The 27,529-nt window shown below is 37.5% G+C and overlaps 1 protein-coding gene across 1 annotated transcript in view; it reads right to left on the bottom strand.

Annotated features, from left to right (window-relative positions):
* Positions 1–847: 847 nt before the first annotated feature.
* CPA3 (carboxypeptidase A3) overlaps positions 848–27,529 on the bottom strand; it is a gene marked incomplete at both ends in the record, with an annotated part of 35,556 nt that continues 8,874 nt past the window's right edge. Inside the window, 10 exon segments of the mRNA XM_079705173.1 lie at positions 848–1,035; positions 9,101–9,143; positions 9,145–9,186; positions 10,865–11,067; positions 12,063–12,153; positions 13,048–13,155; positions 14,966–15,067; positions 16,111–16,212; positions 16,322–16,424; positions 24,196–24,320. Coding sequence (XP_079561299.1) covers positions 848–1,035; positions 9,101–9,143; positions 9,145–9,186; positions 10,865–11,067; positions 12,063–12,153; positions 13,048–13,155; positions 14,966–15,067; positions 16,111–16,212; positions 16,322–16,424; positions 24,196–24,320 — 1,107 coding nt within the window.

Below are 27,529 nucleotides of genomic sequence, written 5' to 3'. Positions count from 1 at the left end.
ATAGACAGTATAAAGGTAATAAGTTACTCTGATTGCCCTTGGTCGACATGACTTTCTCTTTTCCTTTTCAACTTTATTTCCAGGCTTTTTTTTCTATCCATTATTAGGCAGGGCTCACAGCTGACCAGATGTTCTGGCTGTGTCTGTAACTGCCAAGAGGTGTTTTGGCAGGTAATTTCCTCTGATTATGGCAGTTTAAACTATTTTGAATTTTATGTACATTATGTTGATGAGAACTGGATTGGTTGTTTAAAGCACTGAGATTCATCTCTAAATAAACCACTTTATTTCCTGCTAGAACATCCTTTTGCTAGTGTGAAGATATAAACATTGTCAACTTGTATTAAAAAAATATGTAGGCAAAATATGTTTTGAAAAATTGAAGGTGTTCTTTCTTATTAACAGAATGCATAAGAAGCATTAATGATTATTAATGCTAATAGAGGAATGTAGAGAACATAATTTATAAAAAACAGAAGGTGCATTTTGGAATATGTTTTATTTTTATTATATTGGCACATGAAATGATGAAGCCACATGGTGAAAGTCTGGTTCTGGAGAAAGTGAAGGTTCTCATTTCCTTCCCGTGACCCACTGTATATCACCTTTCAAAATAATGCTTTGTGCTGGGTTCTAACTTAACTTGGTTAAACTTTCACCTAAGGCTATTTGTTAAGATACTATTGAGAGTAAATAAAAGCAAAAAGAAATAACATAGGACTTAAGTGAACAAGAGAGGACCTATTCAGGTGATGTGGAAACCACACTTAGGGATAGGCAAAGATTGACATTCTAGTGAAAGGCACGGGAAGAATTAACTGGCTTATTCCAAACAGAGGGCAGTTCTTTAGGAAGTATGCTTGAGGATATACTTGACAATAAACTTGACAGCTAGCATGGTCTCTTTACAAGTTGACTTTATCTGAGACCCTAGACGGAGAAAACCAAATTTGCCTTTATCTCGGAGCTCAAAGGCAAATGTGTGTTTGATGCCCACGTTGTAAGCCCAGTCTAAAGAAGAACCTGATGTCGGGTCTGTAAAACATAAGCAATAAATATTTAATTAGAAACAAATGTTAATGTTTTTCTTGAAATGGAAATTCACTGGTGTAAAATTAGCAATAAAAAAATTTCATGTACAGTTAATTTCAGTATGAATGGGAGTAGTGGTCTGCATAGTATGGTGTCAAGTAAAAAATAATCATGGCTTTGGAATCCATCACACGTTTTAAATGTGTGCTGCATTTTCAAAATTACATTTTGCTTGGATCATTTTGAGTCTAAATTGAGTTTGTCTTCTGGGTGCACATTGTCGTAGATGGAGGTGGTCTAAGCAAGTGCAAGCAGTTGAGGAGACCAGCTGAGGAGGGGTCACTGGTCACTGAAAACCCATCAAGGAAAACTACACGTACAAGCTATGCAAAATTACATTCTTTCTAGTAGTTCAGGTCTCTTTCCGTTCATGTTGCTAGGATAAACTATTTTATAGTTAAAAGACCAAGAAAGTTTAAATCAATTATTTTAAGGATATATTTAATCCCCTAATCCAACTTTTCCATGTCAATTTTTATGAAATTTTACTGAGAATGTTATTTGTTAAAAAGACTGAGAATATAAACATCTAGAGGTTATATACACATAAGGTTTATACAACATACCTTACATACAGTGTATGTAAATACTGTAAGAGCATTTATGTATATTTTGATTTACATAATTGAAAAACTATTTTTTTTGTACATAAAGTTACTTATGTTTTAGGGAAAGTAATGAGTTTGATACAAACATTTTAGGTTTGAAAGATAAAAATTCAAAGCTGTGATGAAGAAAGAGAGAAGGAATATTTTGGTAGAGAGAGACAGGGTTGGCTTTCAAATTATTCAGCAAATATTTATTAAAACCTTTAACATGCGCAGTGCACCTTACTTGGCACTGTGGAGGGTGGGTGGTGCAAGGGTACAAAGATGAAGAAGACGCTACTGGTGTCTTTGGAACTTACAGTTGGGAGAGAAGTCAACTATGCAAATAACAGAGATAGGGCAGAATATAAAAGTACCATAGGAAAGGTACAGTATCTCGTGAAGATTGAAAGGAAGAAAGCAATTATGCTTGGTGAGGAGGATGGCGTTTCATGCTCAATACCTGCTCAAATACCACCTTCATGATGGAGGTTGTATTTGGGGAGAGCCTTGAAGAAAGGCTAGTATTTTTCCAGATGGAGATTGAAGAAAAGCATTCTGGCCAGTGAACTACAAGGATAAAGCGTAGAGGCATTTTTAGGGACCAGTGAGATATAGTTGGACTGGAAAATGGATCAGTAAGAGTTGGTGGGCAAAGCTCAGAAAACCTAATAAAAAAGGAAAGATGTTTTGTTTGGCAGCGCTGGAGAGAGACCAGTTAGGAGGTATTGTGAAGTGACAGCCTGAACTAGTGTAGAGTCACCACACTGGGGAGAGAATAGGTGGGACTCTATGGAAGAAACGTTGGAATGGAAGAGTCACAGAATTTGATGAAAATGATTGAGATTTCAATCTGGGTAGTTGGAAAAAATCCACATGTTATTAACAGAAACAGGAACTCAGAGGGAGTAGTGATGGGGAAAAGAAAGGGTAAAGGAAGGAAGAAAAAAGATGTTTAGCATCAGTCATGCAGGGGATGGGTGCTTCCTGCTAGGGCTCTGGGGACTGGCGGCCGAACATTGCAGAGCTGTCTGGGCTGGAGCAGTCAGGTGAGTATGGTCACATGTCCAGCCTTGGCGGAATGGAAGAGTCATGTCCAGTCCTGGGATAGAAGGCAAGGGGGACTCCATGGGTGGGGCTTGTGCAGGGTCCTTGAGGCAATAGTTGGTCTCTGTGTGCCTTTTCCCCTCAGTCCTGTGCACAACACCTACCAAATACATAGTGTTTGACGCAGAAGGATATGTGAAGCCTCAGTCCTGCGTTGAAACATGAGTCTGGAGGGTGGGGAGGCTGATGAAAGCCAGGGGTCGCTGCCACCTTTCTCTGATTTACTGTGCCGTGGAGGAAGGAGCCTGGGAAAATGGATTTGAAAATTATTGGCAGAAGCATCATAGGTGAAACTGGCTTGCACACATTCAGGATTATTATGTCTTCTTGGTGGGTTGATCCTTTTATCATTAATGTTCCTGTTTCTGGTAAATTTCTTTGTTCTGAAATTTACTTTATCTGATGTTTAATATAGCCACTCCTACTTTGATTAATGTTTGCATGGTGTATCTTTTTCCCAGCCTTTCAATTTCAACCTGTGTTAAATACGAAGTGAGTTTATTGTAGCCAGTGTATTGTTGAATCATATTTTTCTTAATCCACTCTGCCAATCTCTGTCTTTTAATTAATATATTTAGGTAAATTATTGATATACCTTAAATCTGCCATCTTACTATTTGATTTTTGTTTGTTCCCTCTGTTTTTCATTTCTCCATTTCTCTTTTATTGCCTTATTGTTGGTTACATGAACATTTTTAGGATTCCATTTTGATTTATTTATAATAATGTTTTTGAGTATATCAGTTTGTTTAGTTTTCTTAGTGGTTGCTCTATGTATTAAAATATACATACATGACTTATCACAGTCTACTGGTATCAGTGTTTTATCATGTCAAGTAAGATATAGAAATCCTACTTGCATTTCGATTTTTTTCCCCTTCCCACTTTTAAAATACAGTTGTCTTGATTACTTCTCTACATATGTTAAATATCACATCAGATGGAATTATACTTTTTGATTCAATCATCATGAGGAGAAAGATAGTCTATTTATCCTTCATTCATCCACCCATCCATTCATTATTCATTCATTCATTCCCTAATCTATTGTTTTTCCTTCCTTTCCACAGTTTCAAGCCTCTGTTACCATTTCTTTCTTATTTGGAGAGCTTTCCTTATCCATCTTTAAAGGGTAGGTCTGTAGGTAGGTGACAAATTCTCTTAGTTTTCCTTTGTCTGAGAATATCTTTATTTCCTCTTCATTTCTGAAGGATATTTTTTGCTGAATATAGAATTAATGATTGATAGTTCTTTTAGCCCTTGAAAAATGTTATCCCTTCCTTTTGGCCTTCCACGTTTTCAAATGAGAAATCTGCTGTCATTTGAATTGTTTTGCCCCTTCTAGATTGTTTCTCTCTCGTTGCTTTCAAGAGTTTTTACTTTGACTTTAGTTTTCAGAACTTTAATTATGGTGTGGCTTGATGTGAGTTTCTTTGAACTTATTCTGTTTGTGGTTCACTTGGTTTCTTGAATATGTTGGTTTATGTCTTTAGGAAATTTGGGAAATTTCAGTCTTTCTTTCTTCAAATATTTTTTTCCAGCACTATTCTCTTTCTCCTCTCCTTCTGAGACTTTGATGATATGAATGTTTGATCATTTGTGATTATGCCACAGTTCCCTTAGGCTTTGTTTATATATTTTTTCAATTTGTTTTCTCTCTTCAGACTGGTAAGTTCTATTGTTCTGTCTTCAAGGTAACTGATTCTTCCCTCCATCTTATTCATTCTGCTACTGATCCTCTCCAGTGAGTTTTTAAAATTTAAGTTACTGTGTTTTTCAGTTCTATAATTTCCATTTGCTTCCTTTTGATACCTTGCATTTCTTTTTTTTTTGCGGTACGCGGGCCTCTCACTGTTGTGGCCTCTCCCGTTGCAGAGCACAGGCTCCGGACGCGCAGGCTCAGAGGCCATGGCTCACGGGCCCAGCCGCTCCGCGGCGTGTGGGATCTTCTTGGACCGGGGCACGAACCCGTGTCCCCTGCATCGGCAGGCGGACTCTCAACCACTGCGCCACCAGGGAAGCCCACCATTATCTAATAATAACCTAAAACAAACTATAATCTGCAAAAATACTGAATCACTATGTTGTACACCTGAAACTAATATAATATTGTAAATCAACTACACATCAATTAAAAAAAAAGATACATAGCTAGTAAGTGGTTGAGTCAGGAGTCAAACCCAAGCTGCATGTCTTCAGAGTTTGCGTGACTAACCATTGTACTGTACTACCTACCATATGTCAATCTATAGTCCTCTCAATAAAAAGTCTTAATTGAGTTCTACAAGATAATTTTTGTTGTTGTTAACATTTTCTTAAAATGTTGACAATAAGAAAAAAATTTCCTACTCCTTTCAATGCACATTAAGTGCAAGGAACTGACTGTAATACAGTCAAAACAAGTCAAGATAAACCTGAACTGAACTAACACTCTTGTTTCACCCCAAAGAAATCCACGTAAAGTGACACTGGTGACTTAAATTCTATGTTTTTTAAAAAATATGATTGATAGGCGTTAAGCATAATAACACGCACTTTTATGTCAACAAGAGTGGAAATTCTCTTTGAAGCAAGAGCTGAAGCTAGAGATGCATGGGCATGAACTGAAATATTTACTTTGCACTTCTGTTGCCCTTAGTATAATTTCAGCTTGAATGTCATAGTGGATAGATAGTGGGTGTTGAGCTACAAATTCGGGGTCTTGATTTTCTCCTTTTCAAAATGTAGAGTAGTAAAGAGTATAGAAAACAGTACAAAGTTGAGAAACAGGAGCAGTGCTAGCGATTTTGATGTGTGGGGAAGGCGACAAGAAAGGCACTTTGAAATTAACTTTTTAATTCATTGTGTGACTCATAGATGGATGATATTAATGATACAAGCTACTTGATTCCTATCAATTCAGTGAACTATTCTTGCTAACTAGGAACTATCTTCAGTTATTTCTAAGATGGTAAAGGATTGGCTATGCTGTAAATATGCAAATATAAGCATTTCACAATCTTTCAATATCAATTTTTGTGCCATCTAAATATTGCTGCTTCATGGCAAAATAGCTGGTATACAATTTGTCTCTGGTCTGGAATGCTGATTTTTGACCCTATTCTGCCCCTAAGTGATGAAATCTTTCTGTATCTCAATTTCATAGTCTGTAAATGAGGGATTTAGCTTATATCAGTGGTTCTCAACCCTTGTTTCATCTTAGAATCACTTTGACCACTAAAAAAAATTCAAGTGCCTGGGCCCCACCAGGGACTAATGGAATCTCTGGGGATAAGACCTGATCATCTGCATATTTTAAAAGCTCCTCAGATAATGCTAATTGGACGTCAGGCTTGAGAACCATGACTTAGATCATTTCCTAGGTTTCCTCCTGGTTTCAAATTTTATGGTTTTAAGTTATTTGTTTATTAGGTTCAAAGTGCAAGCATATTTTTCTGGAGGTCAGAGATCTCTCCACAATTTGGGTTTTAAAAATGCTCTCTCAGTCCCTTTCTTCTGTCTCCATCAAATCAAAGAGAGAAAAATACTGGTAAATGTTAGATGCTTCCCCCAAGTCCTGGAACTTGTTAAATGACAATTAGGATATCGGAATGACTAAACTTTAATTGTGGGGTGCTCCTATTTTCTTATCAAGTGCTTTGTTACTGCCTGCTTCTTGTGAATGTTTGATTAACATTTAATCAGGTGCTTTATTAAAGCAGTCACTCCTAAAAGTTTTGAACATCTATCAAGCTGCTGTAGCCCCATGTGGAAGAGGCAATTCTTTCTAAATCTGAATTGCTTAAAAAAACTTATAAGAAAATAAAATAAAATAAAAGAGTTAAAAATACTACTACACAGTTGTATAGAATAGTAATTCCTCTTTATCCTCCCATATTGAAAGTGACACATGATAGCATGGAACTGTGTTATCTTTGGTGATCTCCTCCTCCCAGTTAGAATGTAACTCTTTGAAAGTAGTCATTGTGTCTTCACTCTTTTCACCTATCTCTCAAAGCTCCAAGCGCTGGGCTATTAGGTGGGTGCTCCATAAATTCTTGCTTATTAAATGATTGTGATTCAATGCAAATGCATAGCGCTAATATGCTCATAATTTGCATATATATGCAAATATACATCATGTATATACATGTGTGCATGTGTGTGTGTATATATATATAAATATATGTATATTTATTTATATATAGAAAGTGAGAGTAATAATCCTTTGATGCCCTAGCTGCCATTTGCAAAGTTTTCTCCTGTTTGGAATGCTTTGTTCTTTGCTGCCAAGAAAATCTGTGTGTTTTTTCTCCTTACGATGTAGGAATTCCTCTTACATCATATCTGGGTGGCTTATCTGGCCCTGCTCTTTCTCAATATCCACTAAGTAGGCTGCCATTTTAAACTGGTGTTCTAGTCTGTCCTTTGGTCCTTTACTTTGCTTACTTTTGTCCACTTATGTAGCTGGGTATATCATCTGTTTTGAAATCTTGTTGTCATCCACTTGTATGTGTAATGAATCCCTGGCCTGGCTGTGTTGCAGCAGATCTATCTGGATGCTGGTGATCGGCTGTGTCACTGTACTTTCTCTTCTGCCCTTTAAAGCACACAACTGGTTGATACGTGATTGCTGATGAATGTTCTCTGGGAATGGAACTTGTCGGTTTTTTTAAGTCATTTTTCTAATTCCACCAAAGGAACCTCCAGTAAATAGGCTCTAGAAGTTGTTTGTGATGACTAAAGCATTTTCAAATTCCATAGCAATTGTTGAGGGTGTAGACTTCTAGTTACAGTTTATTCTTTCAGCTTGGATTAGGGAAGTGGTTTATGAGGTATGGCCAGGTAGAGTTATTGCGTGGAATCCACAGACGCACATATTTATTTTTTCAATCCACACATTCTAAAAGTATCATGGAAATAATCATCTGTATTTGGTGATGGTGAGTTGTTCCATGAAATGTTTAAAAGTTAAACAGCAGTCTTCATGCTAAAAATGTTGGATATCTTGTCTCTAGAGAGTGATACAGGCTAAATCAAGTCTAATTTTGTTGTGGTTTCAATCCACATTCACACCTTTTGGACAAGTCAGGACACCATTTTCTTTGACCAAGTTTATGAGAATTAATTCTGTTATTGTTCCCCGCCCCATACTAGATATTGTATGATCTGAGAGGAAATCTGAAGTGTAATCCTTGCATTTGAGGAATTAAATTTTGTTAGGAAGTTAAGGTTTTGTGAGCAGTTTCATTGGAATTTCCTGTAAAGTTTGGCCCTAAGAACTTAAACTTGGAAATAGTTTGGAGGAAAGGCGAGTTTTACTAAAGAATTTCCAAACTAAGATCAGTGGGATCTGAGGAGAAAGAGTCTCACTTCCCAGGGTCTGAATTAATGGTCTTTGGTGAAAACTAAATGAATTTCCTTCTATTGCTTGAAAATAGAAATCGCTAGTTATTTTAGCTGCAAAAACCAAATGGGAAAGCAGTATGCGCAGTGGTCAAGATCACGGACCTCGGTTTTGTTAAAACCTGGGATTGAATCCCAGTTAAGCTAGTTGCAAGTACTGCACACCTCATCGAACATTGTGAGGAGTAACTGAGATTGTGAAGATCAAGGGCTGAGCACAGTGCCTGACTTGTAAGAAATCTATGTCAATAATTAAAAAATGCAAAGACAAAGAAAGTTTAAACATAGTGAAGATTAAGAAGTGGTGCTGAGACACTAAAGCAAAAGCAGCAGAACTAGGACCTTGTGACCTCCTTTCTTAATCCACCATATAGATTTCGGTTGAACACAGTAGGAAGGGGCTGGTGAGAGGGACAGGAGACTGGCTTTACACGAGCAGAGTGGCTGAAACTGTTGGCCTACCCGTTTTCCCCCTAGGAGCTAGGGAAAAGACTGTGCTTTCATAGGGACAAGGCCAAGGAAGAAAGAGTCCAGCCAGAGTTAAATGGTTAAAAAAAAAAGAATTGACTCTGACCCAGTTAATTCTTGTTAGTTCCTGTGAGGATAAAATGGTGGTGGTAGTGGTGGTAGAGAATAGGATGATGAAAGAATTAAACTGTAAATTTGTCTTGATGTAATTACTTCTGTTGACCTTGTAGCCTTGTAAAAGTTCAGTATAATTTGTTTCTAGAAAAATCTTATCCCCCCCCCAAAAAGGGTGGAATCTGTCTCCTAGATTCACGTATAATTCAGAATCTCCTGTTAAAACCGAAGTTTAAATTAGCAGTTCCAAGATGTTCTAATCCTAACTTACAAATTCTATAACTTTCTTTAATGTCTCCAAAAGAGAATTAGGGGAAGTGACACAATAAATAACAGGAAAAATGTACAAATGGTTGATGCTGTTGAACCACAGGTGTGGAGTGCCTTCCTACTGAGTTGATAGGACATCAGTGCCAATCTTTGCAACTTTGGCCTGGAGAGAAAGGGAAGTAGGGGTGGGATAACCGGATACCATATGAATGGCGTTAATTCACTGGAGATTAAAAAAAGTCGATTTTACTGGTGATTTGGCATTTGAAGATCAAAATAAAATAAATGATTGAGTGAGAAATTTATTTTCAGTACGATATACATATTGTCATCGTGGGGCCTTCTAAATGTGAAATCAGTTATGTACAGTAATATCGTAGCTCGTGTTTCTACAGAACGTTTCTTCATAGTCACTCTTCTTTCCTCTCTCCCTCCCTCCTTTTCTTTCTTTTGACTTCTGACCTTCCTTCTAAAAAAACATATTCTTTCTTTTTCCTCTCAGATTTGTTTTTGGCTTCAGATATTTGTATCTCTCAAAGTCAGTTTCTCCCACGTTCCTCCTTCCTTGGTCTTATAGGTTCCACGCCACCATATGTCTGTCTCCACATATGATTTTAGTATGTCAAGGGAAGAAAGGTGCTTGACTCCTTTTTAAAGTACCTCTGTTTAAATTAGAGTTTTTCTTCTTGAGTGGCAGCTTATGACCTTTAATACACAATAGTGTTTTGTGCTATGGGAATGATTATTGGAATTCATTTTAATGGAGTATAGTCACTAACGTTTTTGTACTCTAGTGAAGATTTTATTTAGTCCACATGTATAATGTATATAACCAAAAAGTAAGTTTTTTTCTTAATCAATTTCGTTGCTGTGTAAGAACACTTAACTTTACTCAAAATGGTTTGTTTTGTATTTTTTAATCCATAATACCATTTTCCTAAGGGTAGATTGAATTGCATTGCTGTACCTTTGTATATATTAATAAAACTCATGGGTTCAGATTCTCAATTAGATTGATTAAATAAATGGCTCTATGGGCCACATATTGCTTTTATATTTGTTGTATATAAACAGAAGGTTTTAATGACTGGTTCAAATCTTTGCTCCCACTCAGAATTGAATGCTGAAAACAATTGACTCAAGTCAGAAAGGCAATTGTAACCTCTAAAAAATTAAAAAAAAATTTTGTGAGGCAGTATTGGAATCACAGCTTTCATTTTTTCTAGAGCAATTAAACATATTTATCCCTCATATGCAGAATTTTTTTTTTAAAGCTAACATGGTTAAATTAGTTTTCACAGAAAGGAAAAGAATGCTTAGTGGATCATACTTTTGGAGAGAGTATGTTTTTAGTGCAGAAGCTTCACAATCATTCAAAATTTCTTTCCTTGGTTAATAAAAGAATTAATGTAATTTCCAAGTTGATCAGGAGGATAAAAATACAATTGCTCTCCTTAAATCTGGTGTCTCGGTGACAGGAATAGCAGATGTCTTTGCTATTGTCTTAGGCTTTTGCTGTGTATGGTTTTATGTTATGACCCATGGTAAATATTTAACTAGGCAACATTTTTGTAGTAATGGAATTCTACTCTGGTAGCCTAGACCTTTTTTCATACTGGCTTTATCTTAGAATCATATCAAAAGATTCTATTACCTGTGTACTTTTATCACATGAAAAATTAACCTAAGGTTATGGTTTTAACTCTAAGGTAGACTTCATTAGTTCTCTTCTTTGGTATTCAAATGTGAAATTTTTTCAAGATAACCCAAGCTGTTAATGATGAACAGACTGAAAGTCAATGGTGGTGTCAGTGCATGAACCACAGGCTTTTCCTACATACCAGTTCCTCGTGGTTAGGTGGCAGTTCTGATGTATATCCGTAGGGAAACAATAGCTTCTGGGAGTAGGAATGGAAGGTAAGGTAAGCCTTGATTGATTTTCGGTGGCTTCGAATGAAGTCAGTGACAGCTTTGGTCTCTTTCTCAGACTCTGGTGCAGGGCCCCGATAGATCTCCCGACATGGGACCTTGGTGTGAGGGAAAGCTGCAGAGTACATGGAGGGATGAGATCAGAATCTGCCCCCCATCAGTACAGCCCTTACTTCTTTTGACAGGGATTCACAAAATATTTTTAACATTTTAGTCTCCCAGGTTTACAGGGCTGCCTCAGTGTCCCTGCAGACTAACTTTGTATGCATAACTCAAGAGTATAACAGACTTAGCCCACTTGAATATTCTTATTCTTAGCCTTGTTTATTTTCCCTCCATTTCCCAGGGTCACAGGAATAACGCATCAGAAGCAGCCCAGGGCCTGGAGTCAGTTCCAATTCAGCCTCAGCTCCAACTCATTGGAGACTGCTGTAAATTACCTTCTCTGAGCCTGAGTTTCTTTAACCTATTTCAGTAGGCAGCTTTCACTTAGGGATATGTGCTATTATCATATTCATTATGGTAGAATAGAATTAGATGCTGAGGTGGTATTTTCAACAAAGTTAGATAAAGAAGAAAATTTATGAATTGGGATAGTGGCAATTTCTCTTTGAATGTATGTAATGATAAAGTAATATTTGTGTAGCAGCTGCAGCATCATCTGATGTAGCAGGTCTCTGCTTATCATTGCTTTTTCCTGCAACCTTTTCACTTTCTTTGCCCCAGATGTTTCTTTTCACTACACATCTGAAGAACTACCTATATGTTGGTTCTAACCACTGGTATTTCTCAAATTTTATCAGATCAGGAAGAGGAGGGACCTGAGATATCTGTTCAGATTATCAGAATTTCTGGATTGTGCCTGATTTTTAGCAAGCTAGATATATTAAGTAAGAGATTGTTTGATAAACAGCCCTACCTCCTACTTCCACCCATTCAACAAAACATTCATAATACTTCTATGGTAGTGATGTTATCTTTCATTTTTTAGATTAGAAAATTAACACTTAGGGAATACCTATCTTTACTGAATAAGTAGGTAGTTTAACTAAATTCGGTGTCTAAACACTCTTTAGAGCTATTTCCCTTGAGATCTTGTCTGCTACTCACAGTTCCATGAGACATTAAAGTTCCTGTTGAGGTCAGTTCCAATGCATTCGGAACGTTGGTTCTTGGAACGATTTTTTCTCCACATGCGGTCCTGCAGTGTTGAATGATGGAAGTGTGTACACAAGCTCAGTTAGCATTTTTCAATTTGATCATTTCAGATTCTCCCTGCAGGTGTCTACAGCTGTATTTGAAATTTATCTAGTTAACCTGAGACCCATTATATAAAGAAAAAAAATTTTTTCTTATAACTTGTAATATTTTCAGAATCGTTTTTTATATTAATAGTCTAAGGCCTTGATAAAAAATTCAGTTAGTTTTAAAAACTGTTGATTCGTTCTGAGTATTAAAAAATGATCAATGTTGTTCTGAAATTACCTATAATTTGAATTTTAGCTTCATTACATCTTTCACCATTTATAGATTCAGATATAATACAGGTCAAATTGTGATTGTTGGAGCATAATTTTCAGAAAATAACTTTTTGTGATAGTATCTGTCTGAAATCTCAAAATCTTATTTAGCAACAGCAGGGTATAAAGAATTCTCTTAAAAGACAGATATCTGTGTCACTCTTTTATTTATTTTTTGATACAATTATTCCACTGCAGATTCTGTCCCAAATTGATGGAATACAGTGATTTTGTTTTGAAGTCATTATGTTCAGAATGTCTCTAAATGACTTTTATTCTTAGCTAGAAATACTTTTGCCATATTGTATAATATACATTTCCTTTATAATTAGTGCTTTATTTCATTTTTCTGCATTACTAGCTTCAGCAGCAGAAATTTCATATTATTTTAAGAACTCCTGCATAACCAGGAAATCATGCTTTCCTTAGTTGAAACTGAGTTTTTAAAAATATACTTTTCTGAACTGGAATTGATTAACCAAACCTTAAACTTAATGTATAACACTCAATGTGCATGAAAGTCAGTAAATAATATATTACCTAAATGCAAACAGGAGACTACAGAGCAGTACCTATCTCCATGACCAAATATATCCATCAACATTGAACACAGGAAGAACATAAAAATTCATTCGGTCCAGGAGTTTGGTCATAATTTTGTTTTTACCGTAAGTTTTGGTTGCCTGTAGGGGTAGGAAATAATTAAGCTATTGGTATAAAGTTTAGCTACCATGTGGAAAGCTGTGGTTATGATTGTAATGACAACCACTCCTTAAGTCCATTTGCCCAAGATCACATGATTTCAAACGTATTTCCCCTAACTGCATAAAGATAAATAACCCATATAGATGACAGAAAAAAATGACACTTATTCAGACTAGTGAAATTAATTGAACTAAATATTCTTTAAAGGATCATTTAGGGCTTCCCTGGTGGCGCAGTGGTTAAGAGTCCGCCTGCCGATGCAGGGGACACGGGTTCGTGCCCCGGTCCGGGAAGATCCCACATGCCGTGGAGCGGCTGGGCCCGTGAGCCATGGCCGCTGAGCCTGCGCATCCGGAGCCTGTGCTCCGCAACGGGAGAGGCCACAACAGTGAGAGGCCCGCGTACCGCAAAAAAAAAAAAAAAAAAAAGGATCATTTAATTATCAAGACTTGTAGCATTCCAAATGTAGCATGCAAGATACGTTTCATGGAAAGAATAGAGGCCAAGTGAAAAATTAGGAGTGCAACTTGTTTTAAATAGATTCTTTTCTTCACATCTTTCAGTAAATATATATTGAATTTGTAAGCATAGGAATATGTAAATATTGGGGAGGATTCATGAATTAATTATAAGTAGGATTAAAGAAAAAACACTTTGTTAATAAAAAAATTAGAGCATTTAGATTGACCAATCAACTTGTTTTCTCACATCAGATGGAAATTTCTCTAATTATCTGGACTTTCTATGGCTACCTAAAATCTCTCATTATTCTTGGAAAATCTCTTCCAGGTGTATCTGTACTGGAGCCAAGATATTTCTTGTAGCCCTATCTTGTGTGTTCCTTTATGGCTTAAGTATGCGAGCTTATTACTTAAGTAAGCTGAGCTCTCGGCCCTCAGCTGGAAGAACTAAAACAACTGCAGGGATAAATGAGTTCTACTGGCAGATTCATTCCTAGTGAAAAGTATCCTTGCCCTGAAAGCAGTTGTGATGTCATATTCCAGCGGCATGATGTATGCAAAAGCTGGCAGAGAAGAGAAAGTTAAAAGATAGTAGGAGGGGCTTCCCTGGTGGCGCAGTGGTTGAGAGTCTGCCTGCCGATGCAGGGGACACGGGTTCGTGCCTCAGTCCGGGAAGATCCCACATGCCGCGGAGCGGCTGGGCCCGTGAGCCATGGCCGCTGAGCCTGCGCGTCCGGAGCCTGTGCTCCGCAACGGGAGAGGCCACAACAGTGAGAGGCCCGCGTACCGCAAAAAAAAAAAAAAAAAAAAAGATAGTAGGAGTCAGAATACAATAGAAATAGAATGAGAAGAACAACAAACTTATAAACTGGATTTACTTTTTTTAAAAAGTGAGTCATTTTTCACTTGGAAAGGAAATTTAAGTATGAAAATTCCAAATGTGTGCATAGCCAATTCAATATCTAAACAGGAACTAATGTTCTGTGCTTTGAACTCACTGAAGAAAGGCCAAGTTTGTAGGTTGTAATATAAAGATAGTTTCAGATTTCCCATACTTAACTATAGGAAAAACCATATTGTAGCCAAAAATTGTTTTTTAGTTTTATAAACTGTCAGCTGGAGTTCAAGAAGTTTAAAGGAAGGTGTCAGTTTTATAAAAACCTCAACGATGAGTAAAATACAGAGCGTTTATTTCCTGACAGCACCAAATGTGGGCTCTTCTTGTTAAGAGGAACTGCACTCATTTGTAAAGGGGTGTTGCCACTCAGTGAAGTGATGGAGACTTGACAATCAAAGGAGAATTGTGTGAATGTTCCAATTGATTTACCTGATAGACAAACCACGGGCAGAATGCTGGGGAGATCCATTCTCGTGCAGGAATGCCACAATCCATAAAAATAGCCTTTCTTCTTTCATCCTTTTCCCCAATCTTTTAAAAAATAAATTTGATATACTATTTTACATGAACTTACACACTGATCTCTTGTTGTCCAAATACTTATTCATAGTATCAGAGCAATTCTTTCACCTGTCTTCTGTTGAATGAGTAACTGTGTATGCACATATTTTTCTCAGGGAGGACCATGGCATGTATCCTTAAAATACATAAGTCATCATCTATTTTATAGTATATTTTTCAAAAAATTTTCTTAGTGTCAGAGTTGCTTTTAGGGTTTAAAAAAATCACAATCTATTGTTTTTCTTATTTTATTGCTAACATCCTTTGGCCTGAGAAAAAGATTATAAAGTTGCTTCTGTTTCTGCCATTTCCTTTTGTTTTTCTTACTTCATAAACATGATGTTTAGCCTGGAATGGAAAAGATTTTGTAGTTGTGTTTGCAGCAGGGAGGAGGGATAGTGGCTGGATATTTGAAGAACTGTCATTTTAGAGAATTTAGATTTGTTTTGAGTGGTTGGAGAGCATGAATGGATGGGAAATCAGGGTAAGGAAGGGCTTCTCAGTTATTAAGGGGATGCTTTAGGGAGCAATGTCTTTGGATGTACAAAAATCCAGCAGCAGCTGAATGGCAATTGTCAGCTCGGTCATAGAAGGGGATTCCCTATCAACACAGAGTTGAAATGCCTCACTTACTGTACTGGGATCCTATGATTATATGATTCTTAAATTTATTTTCTTGCTGACATTTAGTCATCAGTTTCACTGAATTTTAATGGATGGAAAACTGTTTTATACACCAGGGACATCATAAACTCTTATTATAAAGATATGGGGTAAGAAACTTGTCTGGCTTTGTCCACTGTGTCTGTCAGGTGGTTTATTCAGGGACTTTCTTGGTTCTACCTAAAACCACCTGGCACTTCTATTCTTGAATGGATGTCTAGAGCTTATATGTTCTTCAAAGAAATAAGACTTTTTATTGTCTAAAGATTAGCTAGTTGTGTCACAAAGTAACTCTTACATTCATATTTTTCAACAATAGTAAGAATCTGTAGTTCTTAAATTACTTTTACCTTGAGAACATACAGTGGATTATCTTCAACAGTAGTTCCAATTTTAATTCGAGAGACCATTTTAGGATGCTTATGTACCATTCTTTCAGTCCAAGCAACAGTCTTAAGAACAAAAACAATTTTGAGAGATTAGAATAAAAGAAAACTAAAAGACAACAAATGTTGAGGGTGAGGTTTTTCTTTTTGGAAGTGCAGGCATTTTATATTATACCCTGTCCCAGTTATTGTATTTTGCATAGCTGTGCCTGCCTGGGATATCTCCTTTGACATCAAACTGTTTCTCAACCTCTTCTTGTACATTGTGAATCAAGATTCTGTTTGACAGGGGGAATGATAAAATACACATTTACCGGAGAAAGAAAAACAGTTACCTTTCATGTGCAGAAATTTTCTCTTCCTTCATTTCTATCTTAGATCAAGTTTACCTTGTTTCTTCTTTATTCTGTAACCGTGTCTTTTAGATCTGTCATGTGTCTGGCTTCCAGTCTTCCCATTTATCTAGAGCTGTGCTGTTCTTGCTGATTGACTGATCTGAGTGTAGAGGAAGAACATAAATGAGGTATACTCTTAATTAGAGTTTATTTAGCACATGAGACCAAGTACTGCTCATGAATATTGATTCCCATTAACATCACTGGCAAGCACATTATTATGCATATTATATCTAACTCACTGTATGCTTGGCTTTTGACCTAGGATGAATCTGGGATTTCTGCGAAAAAAATTATGACAACAAATTTAGAATCAGGTGGGGCATGTTGCACTAAAACTCACATGAAGTCTGAGAAGTTTGGAAGTTATATTCTGGGTTGTCTCTACAGACATAATTAATTGTCTTAAGCTCTAAAGAGGGTATGTGGCTTTTGCTCCACCTGCATTAATAGAAGTAGAGGAACCAGGGAAAAGAGAGATTTTATGGTCTCAGAGGTTGATTTGTAGCATACGGCAGTATTAATTAGTCACAGGAAGCTCGTATCTAAGAATATTTTTAGACTTACACATATCAATTTAGCTCTTGTGATAACAGCAGCAAAAGAAAATCATGTGAGCTGAAATACGACCTTTCCACAAATGCAGCTGCATGAAGACATCAGAATGGTAACAGATTGTTGCTGATAAGGACTAGAAATTAAGCCTAAGGCTGGAAATTAAGAACTATGGCCAGATGTTATTTTCATGAGCTCTTCCACTAACCAGCAGCCAGGTTTAAGTAGATGAAACCAAATTACTTTCTCTCAAATATTATTTTAGCACTCCAAGATTTGCTTAATTTGTTAAAAATTGTTCCTAAATATAGGTGAAAGGATAAATAATTATCCCTGAGGATTTAATGATAGATATGGCTTTAATGATAGAAATGGCTGTTTACTGAGTCTTTCTAATGTACCAGGTACTCTGTTCAGCATGTTATATACATTTTTCACTTAATCTTTACATCAACACTCTTAGTTGGGTACCATTATAACTCCCATTTTTATAGAGGTTAGGTAGATTTCCAACATGGATATAACTAAAATACAGAAGTTGGGATTTGAACTTAGAGATGTATGACTTCAGTACTCTAGCTAAACCATATACAGCAGTGCCTCCATCGCAAGGAGTGAAATCCCTGGGTATTGCTGTCAGATCTTCTTAGTCTACTGAGGCTTGTGCAAGGTTTGCCCAGTTGACCAGCTCTCCAGGAAGCCCGAGTCCCAAGATCAGGGAGCTGGTAAGTTCAGAGAAGAGGCAAAATGAATCCTATGTTGACAATTTCAAGACTCCCTCCTTCTGCTGCTTTTAGAGAGTAAAAAAGAAGGAATGGAGATTGCTTTGGCAATATGTGGTCTTTTGTGGGTACATAAAAATTTTAGGATTATTTTTTCTAGTTTTGTGAAAAATGTCATGGGTTTTTGATAGGGATTGCATTAAATCTGTAGATTGATTTGAGTAGTATGGCCATTTTAACAATATTAATTCTTCTAATCCAAGAGCATGGGATTTGTATCATCTTCAGTTTCCTTCATCAGTGTTTTATAGTTTTCATAATATAGGTCTTTCACCTCCTTGGTTAAGTTTATTCTCTGGTATTTTATTCTTTTTGATGAGATTTTAAACAGAATTTTTTTTAACTTTCTCTTTCTGATAGTTCATTATTAGTGTATAGAAAAGCAACAGATTTTTACATGTTAATCTTGTATCCTGCAACTTTGTTGAATTCATTTGTTAGGTCTAATAGTTTTTGGATAGAGACTTTAGGGTTTTCTATGTAAAGTATCTTGTCATCTGCAAATAGTGATAATTTTACCTCTTCCCTTCCACTTTGGATGACTTTTATTTCTTACTCTTGTCTGATTGCTGTGGCTAGGACTTCCAGTACTATGTTAAATAGAAGTGGCAAGAGTGGACATCTGTGTCTTATTCCTCAATTTAGAGGAAGGGCTTTCAGCTTTTCACCTAGCTTGAACCCAAGCTTGGATTTGTAATAAATGGCTTTTATGTTGAGATACATTCCCTTTATATCCACTTTGATGAGAGGTTTTATCATGAATGGATATTGAATTTTGTCAGATGCTTTTTCTGCATCTATTGAGATGATCATGTGATTTTTTATCCTTCATTTTGTTAATGTGGTATATCATATTGATTGATTTGTGAATATTGAACCATCCTTGCATCCCTGGAATAAATCCCACTTGGTCATAGTGTATGATCCTTTTTATATATTGTTGGATTCGGTTAGCTGGAGGTATCACTCTCTCTGACTTCAGACTATACTACAAAGCTACAGTAATCCAAACAGTAGAGTACTGGCACAAAAACAGACACATAGATCAATAGAACAGAATACAGACCCCAGGAATAAATATATGTACCTATGGTCATTAATCTGTGACAAAGGAGGGAAGAATATATGATAGAGAAAGACATTCTTGTCTCTTCAATACGTGGTGCTGGGAAAACAGGACACCTACATCTAAAATAGTGAGGTTAGAACATTTCCTCACTCTATATACAAAAATAAACTCAAAATGGATTAATGATCTAAATATAAGACCTGAAACCATAAAAATCCTACAAGAGAACATAGGAAGAACAGTCGTTGACATAAATTGTAGCAATATTTTTTTGGATCTGTCTCCTTAGGTAAAAGAAGCAAAAATAAACAAATGGGACCTAATTAAACTTAAAACCTTTTGCACAACAAAAGAAACCATCGAGAAAACAAAAAGACAACCTACTGAATGGGAGAAAATATTTGCAAATTATATGACCGACAGGGGGTTAATACCCAAAACGTATAAACAGCTCATACAACTCAACTATAAAAAAAACAAACAAACCCAATCAGAAATTGGACAGAAGACCTGAAAAGACATTTTTTCAAAGAAGACATATGGATGGCTAACAGGCACATGAAAAAGATGCTCAACATTGCTAGTTATTAGAGAAATGCAAATCAAAACAACGAGATATCACCTCACACTTGTCAGAATGGCCATCATCAGAAAGTCTACAAATAACAAATGTTGGCGAGGATGTGGAGGAAAGGAAACCCTTGTACACTGTTGATGGGAATGTAAATTGGTGCAGACCCACTATGGAAAACAGTATGGAGGTTCCTCAAAAAACTGAAAATAAAACTACCTTATGATCCGGCAATTCCACCCGTGAGTATATATCCAGAAAAAAACAAAAACACTAATTTGAAAAGATACATGCACCCGAATGTTCATAGCAGCACTATTTACAATAGCCAAGATATGGAAGCAACCCAGGTGTCCATCAACAGACAAATGGATAAAGAATACGTGGGGGGTGTGTGTGTGTCTAAACACACACATATATATATATATATATATATATATATTTATACACACACACACACACATACATATACAATGTAATATTACTCAGCCATAAAAAAGAATTAAATTCTGCCATTTGCAGCAACATGGATGGACCTAGAGAATATTATGCTTAGTGAAATAAGTCAAACAGAGAAAGACAAATACTGTATGATATCACTTATTTGTGGCATCTAAAAAAATAAAGCAAGCAAATATATATATATAGCAAAATAGAAACAGACTCACAGATTTAGAAAACAAAATAGTGGGGAGAGGTATGTGGAGAGGGAAAAGATAGGGGTATGGGATTAAGAGATGCAAACTACTATACATAAGAATAGATAAGCAGCAAGAATATATTGTACAGAACAGGGAATTATAACCATTATTTTATAGTAACTTTTAATGGATTGTCTTCTATAAAAATACTGAATCACTATGGTATCCACCTGAAATGAATATAATATTGTACTCAAGTGTACTTCCATTAACAAAAAGGAAGGAATGGAGAACTGTGTGCCAGTATACGTGACTGCCATGAGCTGTGTGTGTGTGTGTGTGTGTGTGTGTGTAACTGTAGTGGGGAAGGATGTTTCAGGGAGGCAGAGTCATTGTTATGGTGTCTTATAAACTGGTCTGGACTGCATTTGCCCCATGCCCACATTCCTGCAGGATAGGGTCTACTCAAAAAGCATGATTTCAGGTTTCTACAGGATCTCATTTGTCTCCAGTAACTCCCTAATTGGGTTACTTTGTATCATACTTGGCACTTATCGACATGGATTTCCGCCAACATTTGAGGCATACCTCTGTGTTGGATAATAAACTTTAAGGCACTAATTTATTCAGTAAGAAGGAAAGGGTGCAGCTGATGATAGTCTCTAGTTATCCCCTGTTGCACAGTGTGTGTGCATGTGTGTGCACATGCTCATGTAAGCACATGTATAAGTGGTCGTTCCTCCACTTTGCATTAATAAAAGTAGTAAAGGAACCAGCCAAAGAACATTATATGGTCCCAGCCAATCTTCATGAAACCCCTATGAAACATCATTTTAAAGATGAAGAAAATGAGATGGAGAGAAGTTAAATGCACTGTCAATGTTAAATACCTAATGCATGGCTTAAATGGGACTAGATTCAGGCACCTTCACTCCAGAATCTACATTCTTATCTACCACACTCTTCTGCTTTCCACCATGACCAACATCTCTTTGACATTTGTATCAGGTATTAACAATACCCCTTTTTTTCTTGGGTAAGGAATATATAAAAATGTGGAGCAGAAGGAAAAATGAATAGGATGAAACACTAGAATGATTTATTTGATTGAAATACTTATTTGATAGGACCATGCATATACTTGGAATATGGATTTGTATCTGACTGAACATTATTAGGTAATTAGACATTAATAGGAAGTGTTGATGATCAGTTTGGTATAGATCTCTTCCACATTTCTCACATAATCTTATGTGGGTCTTAATAAGATTTTACTAAATTGTATCATTTGAGTTTTACTATTATATTAGTTGTTGTTTCCTGAATTACCTTTCATTAACAACACTAAATTTATTTTCTAATTTTAACTTTTGATCAAAGAAGAGATAATCTAAAATGTATCTAAAATACGAATATCTAAAAGGTAGAAAAATTAGTAAAAACACTAGGGTTTTCAACTGCTGATTCTAAATATGGTGTCTGTCCTTTAAGGCTCAGTCCAAGGGATGTGCATTCTTTTAGACATTATTGAACCAGTCTGTTCAGGTTTGTTAGTATATACATATTATTTGTTTTTTAGGCTTGGCCTTTTGTGATTTTGTAAGAATGCAAGGGGAAAGAAAGGGAGCAAATATGCTACTTTAAAATAAAATCTGTCTTGGTAATTTAATTTTCTGAAAATTAAAAAAATATCACACAGATGCTTTAAACTAAGTAGTGGTTTATATGCACTGTCTAATGAAGGGTATCTTAGTAAATCATTGTGTCAAGCCAGCCTCTTAATGTGGTTTTATTCTGACCGGTGTCTGGGTCCAACCAGATGTTTCTGTTCTTAGAACCTTCTTCTGTTACTGACTGACACCAAGTAACACATGTAATTAATATGCAGATAAAATTATCTATATAATTAGTACTTGGAGACAAGATTTTAAATAGTTCTTGTCTGCACAAATCACTTTACATATTTATATTTCTGAGGAAGGTAACTATCTAATTATGTGGCTTTCTCACAACTGTGGCTAATTTGGACCAATTTCTAGAAATCATCTCCTAATTAGATAAAACTGTTTTTTATAGGTAGTTTAACACTTTGGTTCTTGATGTAGATAGCAAGGAAGTATTTGGCATAAGACAAAGTGAAAAACCACACTACTCGTGAAGATCTGGATTTAGACCTCTGTTTGAGTCAGAATTGTTCCAGGCTAGGAGAGGATCAAAGAGGAGAAAGGGCTGATGTGAGTTATCTGATAAAATGGAAAGATGGCAGCCCCCTGCCTGGGTGTCTTCTGTGACAGTGATTTATTCCACTGTCGACACTCAGTGTTGAGCAACTAGCTGCTTGTCTACATTACCAGGATATTAAGGAAACATACTGCTTCATTTTTACCCTGCTGTTCAAACCAAATTATACAAAGTTTGCCAACTAAAATATATTTTAGCTTGGGCTAGATACCTTGTAAGAATTAGTTGATCATAGGAATCTGGGTCAGGTTTATATTAATGAAGTAAAGTAAAGATTGTAATAATTGAGGCACACATTTGAGAAGTCTGGCTGTGAAGTGATTCAAGAGACACGGTCACCAGGGAGTATATAGGGTAGAGTGTTGATTTCTTTTAGATGAAAGAATCGAGACATCATATCGACCTTAGCAAAAGCATACAGTCCATAACACACTACTAATTTCTGTGATTTGAAGGTGTATTTATAAACTGTCTACTTCTAATTTTAATGGTACAATTTATAAAATCATAGAAAAACATATATCAGTATATTAATTAAAAAGGTTTAAATGCTGGTATAAGTTAATTTTGAATATGTTCTCCCCATATATTAACTTCTACATTTGTTTTACAGTCCTCTTGAAACAACAACAAAAACAAAGACAGTGATAAAAACAATCACACATAATAGCCTGTGACTTTAAGCCATTAAGCCATAGACAGGAATATTTTTTGTTTACTTGTCTATGTATGTGTTTCCTTCACTTCAATAGTATTTATATTTACTAGGAATATTGAAGCAATATAATAAATACAGTCAAGTCATGATGAGCTGCAATAAATCCTGCTCTGTAATATGACATTATAGGATCTTTGTCTGAGCCAGAAGTAGAAGGCCTTTTGAGTTACAGCACAAAGTTAGGTAGCAGAGGCATGAAATAGCAAGTCAAAAAGAAAGAACTGGTGTTTAGCAGTTTTGAGTGGGGGGTTTCTTAATAAAGGGGACTACTGGAATGACAAGGGCTGGGGGAGTACAGGACCCCTTAGTACATCAAATTGCTAAATACTTTAAAGTATAAAAACACATTTTGTTTTCTATATTGTATATTGATTTGTGATATTCATCTCTGGGCTCCCTGCTTATTTGTTGCCCCGGGGCCCAGACTGCGTGTGCATGACCCATGGTTAGTGTTAAGTTCCAATTTCCTTTTATTTCTCTGTGGGACCACAGCGACTCATTTCTGCATCTTCGGCCATTCGAGAATTCTCTCCTCTTAGATTTGTCGTATTTTACTGCATTGTTTTTGCTTTCTCTGAGGAAGGATTTCTTGCATAAAGAATTATTTATTTATTATGTATTTTACATTCCTACATCTCTGACTCAAGGATGAACATTGTTAGGGTCTCCTCTTATGTATCAGGAGAATTCAAGTACAAGAATGTGGTGCTGGTAGTCATCAGTAGTGCTGAGCTCTGGGTTGATTACCTGGCAGGGGTGACGAGTGTGACCAAACCGTCCATGCCTGATCACGTGCACACTGTCCTTACCAGGGGCTGAGTTGTAGAGATGGCAGGTATCGTAATTGTCGTTCTTGCAGATCATAGCAAACGTAAGATAGACGTTGAGTGGCCAGCTTTGAGCTCATCACTTTTATAAGCAGGCCTCCATGGTCTGTTTGGAAGTAACTATAAATTTTATCTCATAGATAGAGCTTTCATTTTGGGGGGCCCAATTTAAAAATTACAGTTGCCTTTCACTTTCAAGACTCCAAGACTTTGAGTCTCTAGCACATTTGAATATTTGCATAGGACTTACTCATAGTGCATTCTATTTTGATCCAAGGCAGCCTGAACGGACTGGAATTCCTTTTCACTAATTCTGAAATCTACTGTCATGTTAGCAGCTACATGGTGGCTGATGTCTGGATACCAGAAGTCAAGCTGTGCAGATGAGTTCAGTGTTAGTCGCAGTTGTTTATTTGCTCACCCAACACATATTTATTAAGAAATGACTCTGGGGACTTCCGGGTAAGATGGCGGAAGAGTAAGACGCGGAGATCACCTTCCTCCTCACGGATACACCAGAAATACAGCTACACGTGGAACAACTCCTACAGAACACCTACTGAACGCTGGCAGAAGACCCCAGACCTCCCAAAAGGCAAGAAACTCCCCACATACCTGGGTAGGGCAAAGCGGAGAGATTCCCGCACAGAGGATCGGTGCCGAGCGGCACTCACCAGCCCGAGAGGCTTGTCTGCTCGCCCGCCGGGGCGGGCGGCGCTGGAAGCTGAGGCTTGGGCTTCGGTCAGAGCGCAGGGAGAGGACTGGGGCTGGCGGCGAGAACTCAGCCTGAAGGGGGCTAATGTGCCACAGCTAGCCGGGAGGGAGTCCGGGAAAACTCTGGAGCTGCCGAAGAGGCAAGAGACTTGTTCTTCCCTCTTGGTTTCCTGCTGCGCGAGGAGAGGGGATTAAGAGCGCTGCTTAAAGGGGCTCCACAGACGGGCGCGAGTCGCGACTGAAAGCGCGGAGCCCAGTGACGGGCGTGGGACGCTGGGGCTGCTGCTGCCGCCGCCAAGAAGCCCGTGTGCGAGCGCAGGTCACTGTCCACACCGCCCTTCCGGGAGCCTGAGCAGCCCGCCACTGCCGGGGTCCCGGGATCCAGGGGCGGCTTCCCTGGGAGAACGCACGGCGCGCCTCGGGCTGGTGCAACGTCACGCCGACCTCTGCCGCTGCAGGCTCGCCCCGCACTCCGTGCCCCTCCCTCCCGCCCGCCCGGCCTGAGTGAGCCAGAGTTCCCGAAGAGGCTGCTCCTTTAACCCTTTCCTGTCTGAGCGAAGAACAGACGCCCTCCGGCGACCTACACGCAGAGGCGGGGCCAAATCCAAAGCTGAGACCCGGGAGCTGTGAGAACAAAGAAGAGAAAGGGAAACCTCTCCCAGCAGCCTCAGAAGCAGCGGATTAAAGCTCCACAATCAACTTGATGTACCCTGCATCTGTGGAATACATGAATAGACAACAAATCATCCCAAATTGAGGAGCCAGGAGTCAGTACTGTGCCTCTGAGGTGGGAGAGCCAACTTCAGGACACTGGTCCACAAGAGACCTCCCAGCTCCACATAATATCAAACGGCGAAAATCTTCCAGAGATCTCCATCTCAACACCAGCACCCAGCTTCACTCAACGACCAGCAAGCTACAGTGCTGGACACCCTATGCCAAACAACTAGCAAGACAGGAACACAACGCCACCCATTAGCAGAGAGGTGGCCTAAAATCATAAAAAGTCTGCAGACACCCCAAAACACACCACCAGACGTGGACCTGCCCACCAGAAAGACAAGATCCAGCCTCATCCACCAGAACACAGGCACTAGTCCCCTCGACCAGGAAACCTACACAACCCACTAAACCAACCTTAGCCACTGGGGACAGACACCAAAAACAACAGGAACTACGAACCTGCAGCCGGCAAAAAGGAGACCCCAAACACAGTAACATAAGCAAAATGAGAAGACAGAAAAACACACAGCAGGAGAAGGAGCAAGATAAAAACCCACCAGACCTAACAAATGAAGAGGTAATAGGCAGTCTATCTGAAAAAGAATTCAGAATAATGATAGTAAAGATGATCCAAAATCTTGGAAATAGAATAGACAAAATGCAAGAAACAGTTAACAAGGACCTAGTAGAACTAAAGATGAATCAAGCATCGATTAAAAACACAATAAATGAAATGAAAAATACTCTAGATGGGATCAATAGCAGAATAACTGAGGCAGAAGAACGGATAAGTGAGGTGGAAGATAAAATAGTGGAAATAACTAATGCAGAGCAAAATAAAGAGAAAAGAATGAAAAGAACAGAGGACAGTCTCAGAGACCTCTGGGACAACATTAAACGCACCAACATTCGAATTATAGGGGTTCCAGAAGAAGAAGAGAAAAAGAAAGGGACTGAGAAAATATTTGAAGAGATTATAGTTGAAAACTTCCCTAATATGGGAAAGGAAATAGTTAATCAAGTCCAAGAAGCACAGAGAGTCCCATACAGAATAAATCCAAGGAGAAATACGCCAAGACACATATTAATCAAACTGTCAAAAATTAAACACAAAGAAATCATATTAAAAGCAGCAAGGCAAAAACAACAAATAACACACAAGGGAATCCCCATCAGGATAACAGCTGATCTCTCAGCAGAAACTCTACAAGCCAGAAGGGAGTGGCAGGACATAATTAAAGTGATGAAGGAGAGAAACCTGCAACCAAGATTACTCTACCCAGCAAGGATCTCATTCAGATTTGATGGAGAAATTAAAACGTTTACAGACAAGCAAAAGCTGAGAGAGTTCAGCACCACCAAACCAGCTTTACAACAAATGCTAAAGGAACTTCTCTAGGCAAGAAACACAACAGAAGGAAAAGACCTACAATAACGAACCCAAAACAATTAAGAAAATGGGAATAGGAACATACATATCGATAATTACCTTAAATGTAAATGGACTAAACGCTCCCACCAAAAGACACAGATTGGCTGAATGGATACAAAAACAAGACCCATATATATGCTGTCTACAAGAGACCCACTTCAGACCTAGAGACACATACAGACTGAAAGTAAGGGGATGGAAAAAGATATTCCATGCAAATGGAAACCAAAAGAAAGCTGGAGTAGCAATTCTCATATCAGACAAAATAGACTTTAAAATAAAGACTACTAGAAGAGACAAAGAAGGACACTACATAATGATCAAGGGATCGATCCAAGAAGAAGATATAACAATTGTAAATATTTATGCACCCAACATAGGAGCACCTCAATACATAAGGCAAACACTAACAGCCATAAAAGGAGAAATCGACAGTAACACAATCATAGTAGGGGACTTTAACACCCCACTTTCACCAATGGACAGATCATCCAAAATGAAAATAAATAAGGAAACACAAGCTTTAAATGATACATTAAACAAGATGGACTTAGTTGATATTTATAGGACATTCCATCCAAAAACAACAGAATACACATTTTTCTCAAGTGCTCATGGAACATTCTCCAGGATAGATCATATCTTGGGTCACAAATCAAGCCTTGGTAAATTTAAGAAAATTGAAATTGTATCAAGTATCTTTTCTGACCACAAT

This window comes from Hyperoodon ampullatus, assembly GCF_949752795.1.
Source record: "Hyperoodon ampullatus genome assembly, chromosome: 5".
Lineage (NCBI taxonomy): Eukaryota > Metazoa > Chordata > Mammalia > Artiodactyla > Ziphiidae > Hyperoodon > Hyperoodon ampullatus.
The sequence above is the reverse complement of the archived record's forward strand: the minus strand, read 5'-3'. Positions and strand labels throughout refer to the sequence as shown.